This window comes from Theropithecus gelada, chromosome 10, assembly GCF_003255815.1.
Source record: "Theropithecus gelada isolate Dixy chromosome 10, Tgel_1.0, whole genome shotgun sequence".
NCBI lineage: Eukaryota > Metazoa > Chordata > Mammalia > Primates > Cercopithecidae > Theropithecus > Theropithecus gelada.
Genome location: NC_037678.1, coordinates 31,240,405 through 31,262,158, shown reverse-complemented (window position 1 = coordinate 31,262,158; position 21,754 = coordinate 31,240,405). Strand labels below are relative to the sequence as shown.

At 55.4% G+C, this 21,754-nt stretch overlaps 2 protein-coding genes across 3 annotated transcripts; one reads left to right on the top strand and one right to left on the bottom strand.

The window, feature by feature from the left end:
• Positions 1-3,962: 3,962 nt before the first annotated feature.
• ESS2 (ess-2 splicing factor homolog) lies at positions 3,963-14,608 on the top strand. Of its 2 annotated transcripts, none has more exons than XM_025400363.1 (10): positions 3,963-4,182; positions 5,677-5,845; positions 5,937-6,032; positions 8,563-8,732; positions 8,859-8,976; positions 9,298-9,431; positions 10,256-10,358; positions 11,143-11,252; positions 13,379-13,494; positions 14,070-14,606. In XM_025400363.1, the coding sequence occupies exons 1-10, from the start codon at positions 4,048-4,050 to the stop codon at positions 14,347-14,349; spliced, it is 1,431 nt and encodes a 476-aa protein (XP_025256148.1). In that variant the 5' UTR covers positions 3,963-4,047; the 3' UTR covers positions 14,350-14,606. The 2 variants fall into 2 exon arrangements, with proteins under 2 accessions (XP_025256148.1, XP_025256147.1); XM_025400362.1 differs by having other exon boundaries at positions 4,032-4,182; positions 8,560-8,732; positions 14,070-14,608.
• A 1,791-nt stretch (positions 14,609-16,399) lies between these two features.
• TSSK2 (testis specific serine kinase 2) lies at positions 16,400-18,227 on the bottom strand. The gene has a single exon (XM_025399699.1). The coding sequence runs from the start codon at positions 17,633-17,635 to the stop codon at positions 16,547-16,549; it is 1,089 nt and encodes a 362-aa protein (XP_025255484.1). The 5' UTR covers positions 17,636-18,227; the 3' UTR covers positions 16,400-16,546.
• Positions 18,228-21,754: the final 3,527 nt, after the last annotated feature.

Below are 21,754 nucleotides of genomic sequence, written 5' to 3'. Positions count from 1 at the left end.
AGCTGTCTTTGAGAGGAGCACAGCTTTGCGAGGCCTCGGTCTCTGCACCAGGGTGCCCCCCAGCAGAGGAGACTGCTCCATGGATGGTGGCCTTGGGCCCCTGGGGTCCAGCCCTGGCCTCTGGGCTACTGTGAACCTGCCCATGGGTGGGGGTCCCCTGCTTCCTTCTGGGGTTTTCTGTGCTGTGGGGTCGGCCTCCCTCACAGGAATCTCTGCCATCCTAGGGTAGGGCAAGAGGAGATTGGATTGGGGAGACCCCACCCCTGCTGCCTAGGAAGATGCCTGCCCTCCCCTTCTTTATCCTGGCCCATGGCAAAAGGCACCCTGCAAAGAAGCCTTCGATTCTCCAAGTAGGCCCTACAGTGGGTCCAAAGCATCTCACATCCCCTTCAGCTGGCTTGAGCACCTCGCTCTGTCACCTTACAGGCCCTGCAGGAAACGGGGCAGTTCTCCCTGCAGGAAATGAAATCCATCTCTAAAAGCAGGACTGCAGAAGCCAGGGCTGCAGCTCCTCGGACACCCCAAGGCTGGCCAGCTTGGATGACACCAAGCAAGCATGGTGTCCCCAGTCAGAACTGCCCTGACACTGCTGGGTGTCCCTAGCATTCCCGCCTCCACCCCTAGCATGCACACTGCTGGTTGTCACAAAACCCTTCTCCCTGAACCCTGGTCTTGCCCTCGGGGACTGAACAGACGACCTGTGGACATGCCCGTGTCCCGGTCAGCTCCCTTGCAGGTGGGGACACTCCCATCTGGCGGGTTCCAGGCCCCTCGCACTCCTTGGTTGAATGGCCATCTGTCATTGTGTCGGGAGCCCTGATCAGAGCTTGTGGAGCGCCACCTTCCAGGGCTCAGTGGCTGTGTTGCTCTCCTGAATTTGCTCCTTGAGCTCTAGCTGCTCCTTGGCAGGCTGACCCCCCCCCTCCCCAGCAGGCTGTTAACATAGGCATCCTTCAGGCTCACACCCAGGCGCTCACTTCTCATCTTCACCCTCTCCCCGGTTTATCTTTTACCCTCGGGCTCCAGTTCCTATCTTTCTGCCACATTTACATCTCAAGCTCAGGCCCTTCCCCTGAGCCAGGTATTTATCTCCAGCTGTCTGCTTGAAGCCCACAGACTCCTTAAGGTCACCTTGTCCACAGTGAGCTCTTCTGTGCAAACCAGGCACATGAGCCAAAGAGCCAGCGGTCACTGGACCCCTCCTTCTCCTGATCATCCACTATACCCAGGCTGACAGGAAGTCAATTTTACTGTTTATCAATAAATTCCAGAATCTCTTCAGCTCTAACTGTACCAGTCTGATGTAAGCCACCGTCACCTCTCACCTTGACCACTGCCAACTGTTTCCAGTCTTGTCCACCTGCACCCACACTGGCTCTGCTTTTTTGTCGGTTGGTTTGTTTGAGACAAGGTCTCGCTCCGTCACCCAAGCTGGAGTGCAGTGGTGCAATCACGGCTCACTACAGCCTCCAGCTCCTGGGCTCAAGTGATCCTCCCGCATCAGCCTTTTGAGTAGCTAGGACCACAGGTGGGCACCACCACACCTGGCTAACTTGAAAAATATTTTGTAGAGATGAGGTCTTGCCATGTTGACCAGGCGGGCCTCAAACTTCTGGCCTCAAATGATCCACCAGCCTAGGCCTCCCAAAGTGCTAGGATTATAGGCATGAGCTACTGTGCCTGGCCTGTCCCTTCAATTCAGAATAAAGACAAACCACCTCACCATACCCCACGAGGCCCCGTGCAGCCTGGCCCTGCCTCTCTGGCATCATCTCACACCTCACTGCACTCTGCATTTCCAAAGGACTTCTTGGGAACTTGCCTTGCTCCCTCCCACCACTAGGCCTTTGCACATGCTCTTTCCACCTGACCACTGCCTGTTTGTTCATCTTTGGAATCTGCAATCACTTTCTGCCTGGGGAAACTTCTCTGACCTCCCAAACTAGGTCAAGATTCCCCAAGTACAAACTCTTTTCTTGCAAGGACACAGCTGCAATTTTACACCTGTTTGTGTGATGATCTAACAAGTGTCTCTGTCTCCCCCATTGCCCTATCACTTCTACCAGGGCAGCAGCAGCACGCTGCACTTCAGTGAATGAAGGTATGCTTGTATGTTGCAAAAGCAAAATTGTATTAAATTGTTCCAGGCCAGAATTTATTTGTCTGACATAATTCACATCTTCTGTTTGGGGAGAAATTCCTTAAATTTTCTGGTCCACTTGAATGTTAATTTTTTTTTTTTTTTTTTTGGACAGAGTTTCACTCTGTCACCCAGGCTGGAGTGCAGTGGCACAATCTCTGCTCACTGCAGTTTCCGCTTCCTGGGTTCGAGTGATTCTCCTGCCTCAGCCTCCCAAGTAGCTGGGACTACAGGCACCCACCACCACGCCCAGCTAATGTGTATGTGTGTGTGTGTGTGTATACATATTTTTTTTTTAGTAGAGCTGGAGTTTCACCATGTTGGCCAGGCTGGTCTCAAACTCCTGACTTCAAGTGATCCACCTGCCTGTGCTTCCCAAAGTGCTGAGGTTACAGGCATGAGCCACTGTGCCTGGCCTTGAATGAGAATTATCCCTCTTCTGGGAAGCCCACTATGGCATTTGGGGGCCCAATAATCTCTTTTATTTTTATTTTTATTTTTGACAGAGTTTCACTCTTGTTGCCCAGGCTGGAGTGCAGTGGCGTGAACTCAGCTCACTGCAACCTCCGCCTACTGGGTTCAAGTGATTCTCCAGCCTTAGCCTCCCGAGTAGCTGGGACTACAGGCACCCGCCTCCACCACCATGCCCAGCTAATTTTTTGTGTGTGTGCGTGTTATTTTTTTATTTTTTATTTTTTTTTGAGACGGCGTCTTGCTCTGTCCCCTGGGCTGGAGTGCAGTGGCACGATCTCGGCTCACTGCCATCTCTGCTCCCAGGTTCACGCCATTCTCCTGCCTCAGGATTCAAGTGCCTCCTGGGTTCAAGCAATTCTCCTGCCTCAGCCTTCCGAGTAGCTGGGACTAGGCGCCAGCCAGCATGCCCGGCTTATTTTTTTTTGTATTTTTAGTAGAGACAGGGTTTCACCATGTTAGCCAGGATGGTCTCCATCTCCTGACCTCGTGATCCACCCGCCTCGGCCTCCCAAAGCGCTGGGATTACAGGCGGTGAGCCACCGCCCCTGGCCTTTTGTGTGTTTTTAGTAGAGATCGGGTTTCATCTTGTTGGCCAGGCTGGTCTGGAACTCCTGACCTCAGGTGATCCGCCCCTCTTGGCCTCTCAAAGTGCTGGGATTCAGAATAATCTTTAGACATTTCTTAATTGATCCACTGTCTTGTTCTTTCTTTTATCTTTTGTTAGATAGCTATAAAAAAAGATTGTTTTGGCCGGGCGCGGTGGCTCACGCCTGTGATCCAGAGACCAGCCTGACCAACATGGAGAAAACCTGTCTCTACTAAAAATGCAAAATTAACTGGGCGTGGTGGCCCATCCCTGTAATCCCAGCTTCTCGGGAGGCTGAGGCAGGAGAATCCCTTGAACCCGGGAAATCCGGTGAGCCGAGATCGCACCATTGCACTCCAGCCTGGGCAAAAAGAGCGAAACTCCATCTCAAAAAAAAAAAAAAAAAATTGTTTTAAGGCCCTTTTTTTTGCATAAAGCTTGAAACTCCTATATAAGCACATTTCCTCGTGTGTATTTTTGTTGAATAATCTCGAAGCATACATAGTTCTTTCTTGTGGGAAATTAGAATTCTAAGGCCTTTGGGCACCGTAAAGCTAGAATTTTTCGCGTGAAGAACACGCCCCACAGCACCCGCCCCCCGCCACCTCCACAGCACCACCTCGTGTTCACAGCATTGACAAGCATGAATAGCGCGGGGCAGGACAAAGACTACAACTCCCATAATGTCTAGTATTTATAGTGACGTCAGTACGGAGCGCGGGCTGGCTTTCTAGAGCCACAGCTTTTCCATTGGCCAACTATTGGAGGCGCCTGCGCAAATGATGCAATCCCGCCCCCTCCACCCTGTGACGCGCCTGGGGTGCCCGAGGTTTTTCCTGGGATAGCGATGGAGACTCCGGGCGCATCAGGTTCGTCCTTGTTGCTCCCCGCCGCGTCCAGGCCCCCGAGGAAGCGCGAGGCGGGAGAGGCTGGGGCTGCGACGAGCAAGCAGCGGGTCCTGGATGAGGAAGAGTATATTGAGGTACGACCTCGGTGCGGACGCCGGCGACTTCTGGGACCCTCCCCTGCTTCACGCTCCCCTCGGGTTCCCTTTTTCAGGTCTTGACGCTCCGTCTCCTCTTGGAAGTGGAGGAGCCGGAGTCCCTGCCCTTGGGGTGTGGACGGTCCCACGAGTCAAGTAAACAGGGCAGAGGAAGACGTCTGTGGTGGAAGAGGCTGTAGCAGTGTTGTCAGGGAAAAGAGGGAGCGGCTCTCTTTCTGTAGGACGGGGGTCAGGGAAATAAGATTTTCTGTTAAAGTGTAAGAGTTTGACACACTGGAAGGATGGTGGCAAAGAGGGCTTTCTAAAGAGCGGTGGCATCAAGTATGAATGCTGGGGTTCCAGGAAAAAGCCTGCAGTTGTAACAGCATCTCGAGTGAGTGGACCTCCGTCGCCCCACCACAAGCTCACAGAAGGAGCTGAAACGGGGATTGGCGGAAGTCAGTTTGGTTTTAGACCTGTTTAATTCGGGACACCTTTTGGGATATGTAGATGAGTGGCTTTAACGGACGGTTGGGTGCCCAAATTCGCAGCTCGGGAGCAAGGTCTGGCTGGAGGTGCAGACTTGGGAATCTCAGCCCGTGCTAGTGACTGGCTGAAGTTACTCAGGAAAAAGGTTTATTTTTATTTTATTTTTTGAGGCGGAGTCTTGCTCTTGCCTCAGCCTGCCGAGTAGCTGGGACTACAGGTGCCCGCCACCACGCCTGGCTAATTTTTGTATTTTTAGTAGCCGCAGGGTTTCACCATGTTGGCCAGGCTGATCTCGAACTGCTGACCTCAGATGATCCGCCCGCCTTAGCCTCTCAAAGTGCTTGGATTACAGGCGTGAGCCACCATGCCCCGCCAGGAAAAAGGTTTAGATTGGAAATAGAAAGTCATGTGTGGAATGAAAGTGATAATACCCACGTTGGTCTGGCTGGTGGGCAGCCAGCAATGGAGAATGAGAATGACCAGTTAGCAAGGGCAAGAGAGAAGAGTTTCACGGACATCAGAAGAGTGTTTAGTGATGGTAGAGGTTGCAGCATGGCAACCATATGGGATGCTCAATCTGGCTAGAAAGTGCCCTCAAGCTCCCTCAAGGCAGGCCCAATCACTGGGGAAGCAGAATTTGAAGGAGTGGACTCTAAGGCAGGAACGCCCAGACGGCAACTCAAACTTTCTTTTTTTTTGAGACAGTCTTGCTCTGTCACCCAGGCTGGAGTGCAGAGGCATGATCTCGACTCACTGCAACCTCCACCTCTCGGGTTTAAGCGATTCTCCTGCCTCAGCCTCCCAAGTAGCTGGGACTACAGGTGCCTGCCACCATGCCCGGCTAATTTTTTGTATTTTTAGTAGAGATGGGGTTTCATCATGTTGGCCAGGCTGGTCTGGAACTCCTGACCTCGTGATCCACCTGCCTTGGCCTCCTGAAGTGTTGGAATTACAGGCATGAGCCACTGTGCCCAGCCTCTGACCTTCATTCTGATCTCCTTGCAGGGCCTCCAGACAGTCATCCAAAGGGATTTCTTTCCTGATGTGGAGAAGCTCCAGGCACAGAAGGAGTACCTGGAAGCCGAGGAGAATGGAGACTTGGAACGGATGCGCCAGATTGCCATCAAATTTGGCTCTGCCTTGGGCAAGATGTCCCGGGAGCCCCCGCCGCCCTGTATGAGGACCCTATGGGTAGTGGAGAGGGGAAAGCCTGCTGAACTGTTGCTTCGGGCTGCTCTAATTCTCATCCCCCTCTCTTCCCTTAGATGTGACTCCAGCCACGTTTGAAACCCCTGAGGTGCATGCAGGCACTGGAGTGGTGGGCAACAAGCCCAGGCCCCGCGGCCGAGGCCCAGAGGATGGTGAGTGAGCATGCCCTTTTTCAGTCACCTGGCCAGGATTGCCTGGGAATCTTAGCCTGTGAGGCCCTGAGGGGGTGCTCCAGAGGGCTGCAGGTCACATCTTGTTCCTGAGAGGTCTTGCCTAAATAGCAGCCTGTGAAGTCAAAGGACGTTGGTCTAACTGTTAAACATTTGGGTCCAGCTCCCACACGTGACTCGCCTCTGTGAAATGGGACTCTCACTAGCTCTCACTGGCTTTTCGGCTGTGTTCCAGCCCTGCCCTGTGGGCTTCATGGATGTTGGAAGGCCCCTTTTGTCACTATCCTGAAGACGCCTCAGGGCCTCTCCATTTGTTTCCTTCATATTGGTTGCTTCCCAGATAATTGCATGGCTCGCTGCTTTTTTTCCTATAGATCTCTGCATAGATGTTACCTGTTCAGAGAAACCTTTCTTGACCTGCCACTGTAAAGTCACAACACCACTGGTGCTCTGTGGCTTCCAGCCTGGCTTTGATTTTTCATCACAAGACATTTTATTTTATTTTATTTTATTTTATTTTACTTTATTTTTTATTTTTTGACACAGAGTCTCACTCTGTCACCCAGGCTGGAGTGCAATGGTGTGATCCCAGCTCACCGCAACCGCCACCTCCCGGATTCAAGCAATTCTCCCTGCCTTAGCGTCCCAAATAGCCAGGATTACAGGCTCCCGCCAGCACACCTGGCTAATTTTTGTATTTTCTAGTAGAGACGGGATTTTGCCATATTGGCCCTGCTGGTCTTGAACACCTGCCCTCAGGTGATCTGCCTGCCTTGGCCCTCCCCAGAGTGCTGGGATTACAGGTTTACACCCCGGAGTGCTGGGATTACAGGTTTATACCTTAATATACAAGGCTTACGCCACCGCGCCTGGCCGAGACATAACATTTTAAAGGGATTACTATTTATGGTCTCTTTCCCTAATTGGCATCGCTTGCATAAGAGCAGAAGCGTTATTTTGCTTTCATCTGTATGCTGTGTTGGGAACAGCACACGTGGTATTGTGGGCCTTGCACAGGTACACGTGGAACAGATGAAAGTTGTCATCTTCAGCATGTTTGCTGGGACACACAGGTCTATATGGTAACATCGTGACTTGATGGGGGAGTCCGTTTAGGAAAGGGCACTCCGAGTCCTGTTGAATGTAAGTGTTCTGCACGCCATGGGACTTCCGCATGGTCAGGCCCTCTTTTAATCAGTAGTAGAACGTCAGTGCACGTATGGACGAATGAGATGCTCTTTCCTATCAGTTTCTAGACTCCAGTGTGCTGGAACAGCACAGATGTGTTGTATGTTTGCACAAACATGATATTTTTTGCTTTACAATTCAGCTTTTTCGGCCATTAACACAGTCCTTGTTGTCCTTGAAACTTGATTATCTGTTGAAATGTAGCTTGTGCATCACAGGACAATTTGTAGATTTTTTTCTTCCTTTTTTTTCCTATAGAGATGAGGTTTCATTATGTTGCCCAGGCTGGTCTTGAACTCCTGAGCTCAAGTGATCCTCCCACCTCAGCCTCCCAAAGTGCTAGGATTACAAGTGTGAGCCATCATACGTAGCCAATTTGCAGATTTTCAATACCTGTACACCTACATGCCAGTAAATATAGGAATCCTTTTCAGAACCTAAGTGGTAGGAGCCATCATCGCGTTTACAGGTGAGGAAGCTGAGGCTCAGAAAGGGAGTCACTTCTGCAGGTCTCAGCGATGGTCAGGGTTTCACTTCTTATCTCTCTGACCCCTGTCCTCATCCCTTGGGTCTTGAACTTGTAGCCACTGTGCCTTGTGCATAGCCTCGCATGTAGCAGGTGGTCAGGACTGTCACTAGACTCGAAGGCAAAACTCTCCAGGTGGCCCCACTGAAGTTTGCACCACCACACGCAGCACCAGGGCACCACCTCAGTGGGGGTACCACTTTCCATGGTGGCAGGCTTGGTGTCGAGGTGTTTGGGGTTGTGGCTTAGCACCTGTGAGGCCCCATCCAGAGGACCGGGTCATATGGGGTCCCTGGAATTGGGGCTGGCTCTCAGGTCAGGATGATAAGGCGATGACCACCCACCTGTAGTACAGGTACTGGGAAGAGAAGAGTGGTTAAAGTAAGGAAATCCTAGAAAGTGAGGGAGAGCCCCCGAGGATTTGGAGGTACATCCCACAGGGCTGGCACCACTTTGGTGGGGGAGGAGCCTGCCTGTGATCACGAGCTCTTACTCTAACACCTGTGTTGCTCCCTCCAGTCTGAATCAGACTATGTAATTCCCTTGGCATCCAGCACATGAGCAGAGCTAGCCCTGCATCTGTAGAGCACCACCTGAAGGCTCTCTGGGCAGTCAGAGTGGGTGGATTCTGCCCCCATGGGGAGTCCTTGGCAGTGTGGGCTCTCATGGGCAGAAGCCAGGACCAGGGGAGAGGATTCCAGCACTGCATGTTGGGGGCTGTGATTCCTGGGCCTGGGTGTCGTCCTCTTTCCTGACTACAAAGGGTGCTGTGTTCCTCCTCCCGCAACCCCTAAGCAGGAGAGGCTGGAGAGGAGGAGGAGAAGGAGCCACTGCCCAGCCTAGATGTCTTCCTGAGCCGCTACACGAGTGAGGACAATGCCTCCTTCCAGGAGATCATGGAGGTGGCCAAGGAGAGGAGCCGGGCACGCCACGCTTGGCTCTACCAGGCTGAGGAGGAGTTTGAGAAGGTGTCTCTGGGGTCTTGGGTGTCACATAGGCATAGGCACCCTCTGTGGTGGTTGGGGGAGCCCCAGGGCCGTGGGTACAATGCCCAGGGGCATCTCTGACCATCACTTTTCCCCATGTGATTGCAGAGGCAGAAAGATAATCTTGAACTCCCGTCAGCAGAGCACCAGGCCATCGAGAGCAGCCAGGCCGGTGTGGAGACCTGGAAGTACAAGGCCAAGAATTCCCTCATGTACTATCCAGAGGGTAAGCAGCGGGCCTGGCAGCCAGATGGGGAGGTGTTGGGTAGAGCTGCGTGTGTCTGGCTCTGTGTTTGGAGTAGCCTTCCAGGTGTGTATGTCCGTGCCCCCTTGCAGTTTGGGCCTCCGAGGGATACTGGTCTGTCTCAGAGTGGACAGGTCTGTGTGAGGTCAGCAGTGAGTGAGGCCCTCTCCAGCAGCACCAGGGCCTGCGTTCTGCTCAGTGCTTCTGTTCATCTGGGAGTGACTTGGCCGAGAAGCGAGCTCCTCATGCTCCTTAGGCTGCTGCCCTTCTGACACCTGCTGCTACCTTTGCTTCGTCTGCCAGGTGTCCCTGATGAGGAGCAGCTGTTTAAGAAGCCCCGGCAGGTGGTGCATAAGAACACGCGCTTCCTTAGGGATCCCTTCAGCCAAGCCCTGAGCAGGTGCCAGCTCCAGCAGGCAGCCGCCCTCAATGCCCAGGTGAGTGGCGGGTCAGCAGGGTCACATGCGCCAGGCGGGGCAGGGCTGCCTGGGGGCAGGCACGATCTCTCCCATGTCTTTGAGCTTGGCGGAGCTCAGTGAGTGGAACCATCTGCGGCCCTGTGTGGCAGGGTCCTGAGTCTTTCCTCAGCCCCAGTGGGCTTCCATTGAACACTGCCTTGGTTACACACGTTCTGTAGGTCCAGATCTGTGCCAGCTCCCTTGATGGCAGGGGCATGAGAGAAAAGGGGCTGCTGGGAGCGAGTCCAGGCTGGCCGCTGCACGCGCACACGCCGGGCAGGGAAGCCAGCGAGCAGCAGAGGGAGCCCAGTCCCAGGGGGTGGCTGGGGTGAGACAGGCCCTGGGTTGGCAGACAGCAGAGGCTGTCTGAGTCTGGGGGCAAGACGAGTGGACACTCTCTGACAGTGACTGTGGCGGTCACAGGGTTGAAGTGAGGAAGGCAGGAAGAGACTAGAGCATAAGTCCTATCTATCGTCAGCATTGCCTCCTGCAGGGGCCTGGCATCAGCATCCTCCAGAGTCGCTGGGATAGGCGCAGCTGGAGCTGAGCCCTGGCACCTCCCTGGATGGGAGGAGGGGCTTCCCTCGCTCCGGTGCCCACTTTGACAGGCCCTCAAAGTCTTTGGGGTGGTTGGGGCAGGGGCCCTCCCTCTCTTTGTCCAAGAAGGCCGCCAGCCCCAGAGCCCCAGCCTTGCCTTGAGCAGAGGAAGTGTTTCCAGCATGTTCCTACGTGTTTGCCCACTAGCCCGCTGTCGAGCGTGTGGACTGCAGTCCCCCTGATGCCAGCCTCTCTGCTTGTTCCAGCACAAACAGGGCAAGGTGGGCCCCGATGGCAAGGAGCTGATCCCCCAGGAGTCTCCTCGAGTGGGTGGATTTGGATTTGTTGCCACTCCTTCTCCTGCCCCTGGTGAGAAAAGTGCCCACTGGCAAGTGGCCTACTGCTGGGACTCCCTGGGAGAGGTGGGCTTCTCAGTCGGCCCTGGCCACTCTCGGTCTCTACCTGGCCTGCCCCACACGTTGTGTAACTCAGGGACCTGGTCTCCTGTCTGTACAAGGCCTTAGAGGCCAGGTGTCCAGGCTGCTTGGGGCTGTGGGCGGGCTGGACTCTCAGGCAGACCTGACCCGAGACGTCCTGGGGTGATGTGTCCTGTCCTGGTCCTTACTGTGATGTCAGCAGGTGGGGGTGTGTGCATAGTGCTTATGAGTCTAAGTCTACCTAGCACTGCAGGGAGGGAGGCTCGGCACCTCAGGGGGCAGGTGACACTTAGGTGGTCCCGTGGCATGCGTGGGTGCCCCTCCTGCACTCTGGCCTCTGTGCTTTTGGGTGCTGGTGCTGTGTCACAGGCCAGGGCATGTGAAGGCACCACAGGTTTGTCCGGGGTTCTAGGAGGTTTGGGAGCCCTGGAAGGCCTGAGTGTCTCCTCCTGCATGGCTGGGGGAGACCTCCCAGAGGCTCGTAGGCTAAGCACATGGCTGTAGGGCCTTGAGCCTGCCTCGGAACTGCTAGGAGCTTGGCATTTCCCTTTCGGAGGATGGAGGTGCCAGGGTTCCAGAGTCCTGGGGAAGGAGAAAGGGCTAGCTGCCTGTATTCATGTTAGCTGGGATGCACATTGGGTGAACAGGCTGTGACTGGAGGGGAGGGGGGTGGGGAGTCCTCTGGCCTGAGACGGTTTTGGGCTCTTTATTTGCAGGTGTGAACGAGTCCCCAATGATGACCTGGGGGGAGGTTGAGAACACACCATTGAGAGTTGAAGGGTCGGAAACCCCCTACGTGGACAGGACACCGGGCCCAGCTTTCAAGGTGGGTCGTGGTGATGGGGGAAGTGTGTGACCGGGGTGGACACCTCTAGAGCCCTGAGTGCCTGTGGCTGAGGACTGAGCACTGGGATCGGCCCCCAGCTGCTGACAGGCAGAGGGCTGGCTTTTCTGAATGCCAGGGCACCGAGGGCAGGTGTGGGTGGGTGGACCTGTCACAGAGGGATTTGGGGGTGTGAGGGCTGAGACACCAAGGCAGGGAGTGGCTTGGGCCCTGTGGATCCTGGAGGCCGGGTGCTGTTCATGAGTGAGGGAGGATAGTCACAGACACGTCAGGAGCTCTGCAGGCCTGAGGACCACGGGACGCGGCTGTGTGCTTGCAGAGGAAGGACCCTGGCTACAGAACATGACTGGGGCACGCTGGATGACACGGCTCAAGCCTGGTGTTGTAGGAGTGGTCGGGGTGGAGTGTGTGAGAGCCGGCACAAACCAGGGGAGGCTCTTCGTGGGCTGGGTCAGATGCAACAGGCCTCCCCATACCACTGCGGGGCTTTCCCCAGAGTACTTAGTAGAGGTAACCCATGTCCAGACAAAACATGGGGAGAGGTTTTGGTTACTTTCGTTCTGAATTGTCTGGGATGCAAGGATAACTAAGGCAGGCATGCGAGAGGGATAATGAAGAGGATGCTATGCTGTCAAATGTGACAGCATAAGGCAAGGGCTGAGGTGCTTCCAAGGTGCGCCTGCCACTGCTTCCCGAGTCTCCAGGCCAACGGAAATTGTGAAATCATGATCCAAGTCAGAATTTAGGGCTCGATAAAGATGGCAACTCAAATTGCACTGAATAGCAGAGTATTTAGAAATGAAGGAAGCTAGGTTCTTAGGATGTGTAGCAGCATACATTGTGGAAAGGTGAAAAGGTTACATGTAAAAACAATAACCATAAAACAACTAGAAGAAAATAGTGGCAAGTATTTAGTTTGATTTTTTTTTTTTTTTTTTTTGAGATGGAGTCTCGCTCTGTTGCCCAGGCTGGAGTGTGCTGGCGCGATCTCGGCTCACTGCAACGTCCACCCCCTGGGTTCAAGTGATTCTCCTGCCTCAGCCTCCCGAGTAACTGGGACTACAGGCATGCGTCATCATGCCCGGCTTATTTTTGTATTTTTAGTAGAGATGGGGTTTCACTGTGTTGGCCAGACTGGTCTCGAACTCTTGACCTTGTGATCCACCCACCTCAGCCTCCCAAAGTGCTGGGATTACAGGTGTGAGCCACCATGCCTCGCCTTTATTTATTTATTTATTTTAAACAGATAGGGTTTCACTGTGTTGTCCAGGCTGGAGAACAGTGGTGCAATCATAGCTCCTTGTAACATTGAGCTCCTGGGCTCAAGTGACCCTCCAGCCTCAGTCTCTGAGTAGCTGGGACTAATAGCACACACCACCACACCCAGCTAATTTTGTGTGTGTGTGTGTGTGTGTGTGTAGAAAAGAGGTCTCGTCGTGTTGCTCAGACTGGTCTCCAACACCTGAGCTCAAGTGATCCTCCTGCCTTGGCCTCCCAAAGTGCTGGGGTTCCAGGTATGAGCCACCACTCCCAGCCTGTAGTCTAATCTTAAGTTAGGAAGGACTCTCTAAACATAAAAGCAAAGGAAGAAATCACAAATGAAAATAACAAATACAGCAGAAAATGTTATAAGTGAAACAAGTGCAAATAACTGAAAACACATATGCTGGGTGTAGCGCAGTTGACTTGACACAGGGTCTTGGCGAGGGTCTTCTGAGTGACAGCAGCAGAAAAGGAAAATGAGCCCCTTGAGAGTAAAATAGGCCACAGACACGTGGGGAAGCGCCCAAAATACAGAGTGCCGATAAGACAGAGATGTTCACGCCGATAATCAGGGAAACGTTAAAACAGACCTCTTGTTCCTGAGAGGTTGTCAGAGGTCATGGCTTTGGGAGGAACAGGAAGACAGGTGAGGAGTGCTGGGCCCTGGGCAGGTCAGGCGGGGTTGGGGGCTTTCCAGGGGCTTTTAGTGGGAGGTGATGGTGGGTTGTGGGGGTTTTGTAGGCAACAAAGAGAGGCTGGCAGCCACCACAGTGGCTTTCTGTGTGAAGGGCTGCCTGGCATGTGGCAGGCCTGGCACAGCTACCCACACGCCTGCTACCTTGTAGATCCTGGAGCCGGGCCGCAGGGAGCGGCTGGGGCTGAAGATGGCCAACGAGGCTGCTGCCAAGAACCGGGCCAAGAAGCAGGAAGCCTTGCGGAGAGTGACGGAGAATCTGGCCAGGTGAGGGGCCGCCTGGCTGGTGGGGAAGTGTGAGGGTAGCTCTGGCCTGCTCCTGCTTGGCCCCTGCCCTGACGGTGTGGAGGCATGGCCCATGCGGCAGAGTCCAGGGCAGATCTGTGGGGTTCTGCAGTGGGTACTGTGGCAGCTCCTCTATCCAGAGCACAGCCACACATGGACAGGATGAGAGGCCCCCTCCATCTTCTCTTTCCTCCACCTCCTCTTTGGCCCATCCCTAAGAGGCATCTTTAGGCATGTGGTCCTGCTGGGAGCTTTCATCAGCCCTGTGGAGACGGTCATTGTTCCCCTTGGAGAGGGGTGGGGACTCCAACTCTCAGAGGCCTGGGGGTCCACCCCAGCCCCCACAGCCAAGGGCAGTGCTGCTGTTTGACCTTAGGTTTGACCTGAGTGCTGCTGTTTGACCTCAGGGATCCCCCGCATTTGCCGCCATGCCATCCTCCTCAGCTCAGAGTGACTGTGTCTCTGTCCAGGCTCTTCCTGGGAGCCGAGGGAGGCCCTGCTGCCGGCAGCTCTCAGCCCACCTAACCCTGCCTCTCTCGTCCATCCCTTCACCCCAGCCTCACTCCCAAAGGCCTGAACCCAGCCATGTCCCCAGCCCTACAGCGCCTCGTGAGCAGGACGGCCAGCAAGTACACAGACCGAGCCCTGCGGGCCAGCTACACACCATCCCCAGCACGCTCCACCCACCTCAAGACCCCGGCCAGTGGGCTACAGACCCCCACAAGCACACCAGCGCCTGGCTCTGCCACACGCACCCCTCTCACGCAGGACCCGGCCTCCATCACGGACAACCTGCTGCAGCTCCCTGCTCGGCGCAAAGCCTCGGACTTCTTTTAGAGCCAGGCTTGGGCTGGGCCCATAGACGCTTCATGGAGCCTGCAGGGCAGCTGTACACCCAGCAGAGGACTCCAGCCTTCTCGGGGCCCAGGCCTGGGCCAAAGCTGTTGACTACGCCAGGAGCCACTGGAGAAAGGGGCTGTGCTGGGGCCAGGCTGGCACAGGATGCACATGCCCACGCCACATCCCAGGGCCTTGCCAAGCTGTTTGCTGTTTAATCGGCCCCTTGAAGTGTCATTAAAGAACACCTGGTACAGTCTGGGGGTTGCCTCTCCATCCTGCTCCCCACACAAGCCCTAGCCTTGCCCTGGGGCCTACGTCGTGTCTCAGGACTGCAGGGCTTGAAGCGAGGGGCCCCCCAGGTGAGGAAGCTGCAGGTGGCGTGGCTGTGGGGGCACCGGATGACTCTGGCATTGCTTTCTGCAGCACCTGGAACCTGTGTTCTGAGCTGAGCTCACATCCTCCTATGCTTTCTGCTCCTCTGGGGGGATGTGAAGGAGAAATGGAGCCCTTGGAAGTTGTACTCTCGGGTTCACCTGCAGTTCTGGGCCCAGGTCTGCAGCCTCCACTCTGGGCTTGCCTGCTGTGAGGTGCACTGGTTATAGGACTGTGTAGGGGCTGCATATCAGGTGATCTCAGCCATCACCTTCTCCCAGCCCTGGCTTCCAGCTCATGGGGTGGGACTGTCCCGCTCACCCTTCTGCCGTAGGCACTGCTAATCTTATGCTGCTGGCCCTGGCCTCACCTTGTCTCTCCCACCAACAGGAGCTCCCAGATAACAGTAATGTGGGCCCCAGGCTCCATGCAGACCTGGCAGGTCCTCTGTGCACTGCGGGCACACTTGCCCATTGGCCAAGGATATGGGTGTCTGACCCTTAGGAGTCTGGTGGCCTGACAGTCCTGTGCCTGCTTTCTGCAGAGGTAGAGGGGCCCAGCTGGGCCCAAGACCAAGGTCTGGCCCCCAGACCTCAAGTGGAGGTCACAGATTGTGCATTCAGGGTGGGGGTCTCACTGCTCAGGGACACACCTGGCCTCTGCTCACACTGGGATCCTTCTTGCTTTGAGTGTACCCAGCCTGTGCTAGGCGATCTCTGGTCCTCTCACACCTTTCCTAAGTGCTGAAGTTCTCTGGAGGCTGGTGCAGGGCCTGATCTCTGCCACCTACCTGGGGCCACTGCTAACCTGTGTTCCTCGATAGTGAGTTCCTGCAAGTTCCTGGGGTGGCTGAGCTCCAGATGTGCCCTGGGACCTGCAGGTGGATGTAGGGTTGCTGGACAGGTAGGATGGGACTCTTAATGGGTGGGGGATGTGGGGCCTTTGGTGCTTTATCCCATAGGAAAGGGTGCATGTTGTCCTAAGGGAGTCCCCAGGAAGTGGGGAGGGAGGGGGAGGAGCACTGTCTAGGTGCTGACCACCTCAAGCACTTGGCCAGCAAGTGGGCCGCATGCTTTGGGAGCAATGGGTGACACAGCAGGAAGCACAAAAGACAGGCCAGTGCACCATCACCAAGGGCTGCTGAGCAGCTTGCAGAGCCACTGGGTGGGGAGGGCACACCGGGAGGTCTCAGCTGGGGCTGCCCCTGGAGGACAGGGCAGGGAACTTGAGGGCTGAGTACAGAAATCTCAAATGACTCCGGGAAATAGAGGAAGAGGAGGATGCTGAGCGAGGGACTCTGAGGGAGTGGGGGTAGGTTAGAGTGGGCTAAACTGTAGGAGGCCAGGGGGAGTCGTGGACCCCTGGAGCTGGCCAGCCCCAGGGCATTGGGGAGGAGGCCAGGTCAGAGGGAGACAGTGTGGGCCTGGCAGGTGGACCCTGGCAGAGGCCCTCTCGTCCCCCACAAGGCCAGGCCACACCACGAGTCTGCCTGTACCTGAGCACCTGTCCTGTGCTCCTAGGCCGGAGACCACTGTGTGTCAGGTGGGGCGGTTGGCTGAGTCCCAGAGAAAAACACTCCTCACTGGGCACTCTTGATGCTTGTACACACCCTGTGGTTTATTTGGTGGTCAGTAAAGAACGTCTTTGCTACTAAGTGGAAGAAAGCTAATGGAACGTAATCAAAATAGTGGTTTAATTGACGAATTTTACTTGCACCTGTGCCTTCTTCAGATCCTACCTGCCTACTTAGTTAATGTGAAGGCCGACTGCGCCATGCCCCCCCACCACGACCCCCACCACACACGACGGGGCCATCGTCATGCTAGGTGCTTGCTTTCCCCACCTCAGCTCCGGAGACGTGATGGTCTTTGGCCCTGGAGGTCTCGGCCAGCCTGTCCTCCACCCTGTCCTCGTTCTCGGGCACCACCAGCAGCCGGTGCTGGGTTTTGGCTCCAAGCTTGTGGTCGGGTCGGTGGTCGGGCCGGTGGTCGGGCCTCAAGCCTGGCTTGGTGTCCAGTTTGCACTCGGCACGGTACTTGCCCTCCCCCTCCCTCTTGAAGGAGGCAGAAGACATGGCTTTGGGCTTGGGGGGCTGCAGCCACGAGTGGCTGAGGATCTCATCGATGTGGAGCCGCTGGCTGACGTCAGGCTGCAGCATGCGGTAGATGAGGTCCTTGCACTCACAGGTCAGGTTCTTGGAGCGCGGGAAGTCCACACGGTGCTCCTTCTGGATACGCAGCATCTTCCTGATGTCGGAGTCGTCGTAGGGCATGGAGCCGCAGACCATGATGTAGAGGATCACACCCAGGCTCCAGATGTCGTACACCTTGGGCTGGTAGGGGATGCCCTGCAGCACCTCGGGGGCTGCATATGCCGCTGACCCGCAGAAGGTCTTGCTGAGGATGATGCGCCCATTGCTGTCCCGCAGGCAGCGCTTGGAGAAGCCGAAGTCAGACAGCTTGATGTTGAAGTCCTTGTCGAGGAGAAGGTTCTCGCACTTGAGGTCTCGGTGGACAACGTCCAGGTCGTGGCAGTACTTGACGGCCAAGGAGAGCTGTCGGAACATCTTGCGCGCCACGTCCTCGTGCAGGGCTCCCCGGCACTTGATGAACTCGAGGAGGTCGCCCTGGACGCCAAGCTCCATGATGATGTAGATGCGCCCGTCAGAGGTCTCAAAGATCTCGTAGGTCTTGATGATGGAGCCGTGGTTGACAGTTGCTAGGATGTCCATCTCCCGAGGAAGGAATCTCTCCACAAAGTCAGTGGGTGTTTTCTTGCGGTCGATGATCTTGACAGCCACATTGAACTTGAGGCGCTCAGAGTAGGCAGATTTGACTTTTGCGTAGGAACCCTTGCCAAGATTGATGCCTACGATGTAACCCTTCTTCCTTAGGACTGTGGCATCGTCCATGGTGCCAGGAGCGACTGGCGCCGCTGCCGTCTACATCCCCCCGTCACGTGGGCCAGCGGGCATTGTCCTCATTTACACTACCGGGAGGTGTCTGGCTGGGCTGGGCTGGGCTTCAACTCAGGGGTGGAACACTCAGCATTGTCTCTGGGTGACTTCAGCAAATGAACTCATAAAGCCAAGGAGTGGGGGCGGGGACTGGGCTGAGGGGGAACAGGGTTCCTGGAACCATGGAAGCCAGGCTGGTCTGGCAGGAGCGCCCGCTCCCCACCCGCTGGAAGGAAGCCTGTCCCCAGACAGGACTGTGGTAACCCTGTTGCTACTGCTTGCATTGGTTTCCCTGTCTGTCACACAAGTCAGGCCGGAGGGGAGGCGGCCCGTGTCCAGCCTGTTTCCATCACCTGGCTGTGGGGACCGACCCTGTGTTGGTCTTTGTCTCACTAGGGTGGGTTTCCTGCAGCTTCTTTGGGCTATGAAAAAAAGCCCCCCTTGGGCCGTGTCCTTGGTGTGGCAGGACAGTTCTCCCTGACAGTCACCCAGACAGGCCTGCATAGCACCCCGGTTACACAGACAGATTTCCACAGCACTGCCTTAACATTGAGCACATAGTTAAATCTAGGGAAATTAGTGCCCAGACATCGAAGCCAGAAATGAAACATACGGTCAGTAGGAGCCTTGCATGGGCTTCTCTCTTGCTGGAGCCAGCCAAAATAATAGGAACGGTTTTACATTCCTAGTGCCACGACCCATCTCGGGTCGACAAAATCTGAAGACAAGTCAAGGTAACAGGCAGCTGTTTGAATAGATTCATCGAATAGTCTAAGGCAGCTCTCTGGACCAAGCTGTAAAGGAGATAAAATCGAAATAATCACACCCGTACCACAGTAGACAGGCCTTGAAGACAGTGGGCCCCTTTTGATCAGACTTAGCAAGCATTTTTTTTTTTTTTTTTTTTTTGCCTCTGACCTACTTGAAACAAAATCAGTTACCAGTAGACTTAGGTGATTGCTAGCACGTAGGCATATAACCCCAACCTATATAAACACTAAGAAAATTGTAACACTTGGAGTTGGTCTGGTGGAATTATCTCCAGCCTTCTCCCTGTATCCAGTTACAGTAAAAAATTCCCTTCTTTCCTAGTTTGTCTGCTTCTTGTTATTGGGCCTCAAGAAAATGCAGCTGGACCTGGCTTGGTTCTGGGAACAGTGGTACCTGGGAGGGACTGCCCTGGACCAGTCCGGCTGGCAGTGGTGCCAAGCCTGGTAGACGAAAGCAGCCCTGTGTTTGGGAGCGGAGGCGGCAGGCCCCTCAGGGTAGAGAGCCGGGCAGGTGAGTCGCTGCTGCTCCAGCGAGCAAGGGCCTGTGTATGGGTGGGTCAGGGCTGCAGTACATGCCAACTGGGTGCCCAGGGTCCAGGGCAGGTGCCTGCATGTCTGAGGGGTGGGGCAGGGCCTCCCTTGGGTAGAGGTGGCAGGAAGGCACCTGGGCAGCAGAGAGCTTGGGAGAAGAGAGGGCTTTTTCTGAGAGTGGCTGGGAAGGAGGAGGGAAGTGAAGGAGTCGGGGCTTTTTCTGTAAGTGGCAGGCCGCCACTGCAGGTGTAGGACAGGAGAAGGGCCGTCCCAGTTGTGTTTTAAGATGGTCAGTGGCAGAGAAAGAGACAGAGTAGAACTGGCTTTGCGATGAAGGTGGGGGCCAGTGCCTTCAACCAAGTGAGAGGAGGCTGGGCCAGGGTGGGCCTCGGGATCAGCAGGAGACAGAAGGTCAGGTCTGTCTTGTTTGCTAGTCTGTCAGTGGATGGGCCCTGGTGCTGGGGAATCCTGGGGCTGAGAGTACCCAGGCCATGCACTGGGAAGAGCAGGCACCTGGGTGAGGAGGGAGTTCTGAGTCATGTCAGTTTGGGGCTTTGTGTGGAGTGAGCAGCAGTCGCCTGTTGGAACCCTGACACTGAGTATCATTTGCATCTTGGGCTGCCTTTCGCACCTGGAAACAGTGTGAACATCCTGTGTCAGGGCTGGTGTGTGGATTTGTGCTTTGGGAAATGTGGCATCCTGTACATGTCTCAGGTGCTTTGGACGGATGTTCATTTGTCATCCATCACAGGCATCCTGGGTCCACAGGGAGTGGCTGGGACAGACGAGCTGTGTGCTCAGCGTTAAGGGGAGAGGGAGGAAGGCCTGCTCCCAGGTGGGGTTTAGTCCTGGAAGGTTTCAAAGAGGAAGTGATGTTGGAGCTGGGGTGCTGGGAATCAACAGACTCCATGGGGTTGACAAGAGGGGCAGGACATGTCAGGCAGATGTGACATCTTGGCCCTGGCATGGCTGTGGGAACCCACTCTGTCTGGAGTACACAGGGAGCACCCTGTGTCTGGAGGTCACTAGGGAAGATTGGAGAAACAGGGCAGCCAAAGTCAGGATGCCAAGCTGAGAGGCTCAGATGAGCAGGATGGGCCGATGTGCCCACAGTGACTGCCTTCCAGCAGTGACAGCCTCCCAGAGTCCCACCCGAAGCTCTTTGTAGCATCGGTGGTTAATAGCTTTAGTTTGATGCTTTCCTTTTTCCTGGGAGTCTCTATGGCTGAAATGACCAGCACTTCACTCCTTTTTTTGTCCTAGAAGGGGCTGGCTATGAAAATTTGCAGGCCAGGACCCAGGAGCATGAGAATTCCCACTTACCACCCCTTGACCCTTTCCCTTGCTCCCCTAAATGACCTATCTGGGGCATTTCTCTGCATATCTGCTTGCCCTGCCCTTTCCCTTCCCCCTTCCCTTCCCCCTTCCCTTCCCCCTTCCCTTCCCCCTTCCCTTCCCCCTTCCCTTCCCCCTTCCCTTTCCCCTTTCCCTTTCTTTTCAATGGAGTCTTCCTCTGGCACGATCTCAGCTCACTGCAACCTCCACCTCCAGGGTTCAAGCAATTTTCATGCCTCAGCCTCTCCAGCAGCTGGAATTACAAGCACGCACCATGATGCCCAGCTAATTTTTGTATTTTTTAGTAGAGATGGGGTTTCACTCTATTGCCCAGGTTGGTCTCGAACTCCTGGCCTCAAGGGATCTGCCTGTCTCAGCCTCCCAAAGTGCTGGGATTACAGGCATGAGCTACCGTGCCCTGGCCAGATATCTGCCTTCTTGCTAGACTCTATCAATGCCTTCTCCCTCTTTTTGTGCATTCTACTTCACCCCCCGAGTGCCTCTCTGGTCCTTGGGGGACATGCCAGAAGAGGCAGGTGTCAACATCGCAGAGGCGGAGCTGCCCAGGCATGGAGTGGGCTGCTTCATCCAGGAAGCACACACAGGGCCGGGACTCCTGGTGTGTTTGACGGAGAGGGTTGGATTGGATCTGGGGACCTCCAGCGTTGCTCCTAGGGTTGCAGTCCTGTGAGCCAGGTACCTGCACACTCTGAGAAATCCACTTCCCTCTGAACCTTCCTTTCCTTTATAAAGTAGACACCCGTTTACCCATTTGTCCCCCAAGCACTGAGGGTCTGCCCTGGGTGCTGAGGTACACTGATGAGCTAGACCACCCATGCCTTCCTGGAGCCCAGAGGCGAGGGAGGCTCAATCACGCCAAGTGTGTATGCACGATGGTGGCTGTGCCACGCCTCAGAACCATGGTGCTGTGAGGACAGGGAACTGGGGATTGGACTTTGGGAAGCTGAGGAAGGCTGAGGTGTGAGGAACGAGCCAGGTGGAGGGGGATGAGGATGGCTACTACATGTGACGGTTTGAAGGGATGTGGCTTGGCAGGAACATGGACAGGCCATGGAGGGCCTTGTTGAGGTCCTGGTCCTAGCACCTCTGAGGGTCCTTGAAGGGGTCTGAGCCAGGGCTGAGCCACCTATGGGAGTCGCCCGGCATGGCGAGGCCACCTGTGGAGGGGTCACCTGGGCCTCCTGCCCTGGGCAGTGTGATCTCAGACACTCTCTCTGAGCTGTTTCCAGCTGTAAAGCGCAGAGCAGGAACTCCTCCCGCAGCCCCTCCCACCCGGGCTCACCTGGCTGAGCTACAGTGAAGCTCCCAGACCTGCTTGCTGGCCACTCCCCTGAGGACCAGCGCAGGTCTGTGGGGATAATTGGGGAGGAGGGCCCAAGAGCCATTCCTCAGGATGTCCCACCCGGGCCCCCATCCC

Excerpts from the sequence above, each read along its gene's own strand:
- ESS2 (XM_025400362.1), top strand. The coding sequence starts at position 4,048 with ATGGAGACTCCGGGCGCATCAGGTTCGTCCTTGTTGCTCCCCGCCGCG. Across the intron at positions 6,033-8,559 it reads CGGCCGAGGCCCAGAGGATG|CAGGAGAGGCTGGAGAGGAG; the intron begins GTGAGTGAGCAT and ends GCAACCCCTAAG. Across the intron at positions 8,733-8,858 it reads CTGAGGAGGAGTTTGAGAAG|AGGCAGAAAGATAATCTTGA; the intron begins GTGTCTCTGGGG and ends ATGTGATTGCAG.
- TSSK2 (XM_025399699.1), bottom strand. The coding sequence starts at position 17,635 with ATGGACGATGCCACAGTCCTAAGGAAGAAGGGTTACATCGTAGGCATC.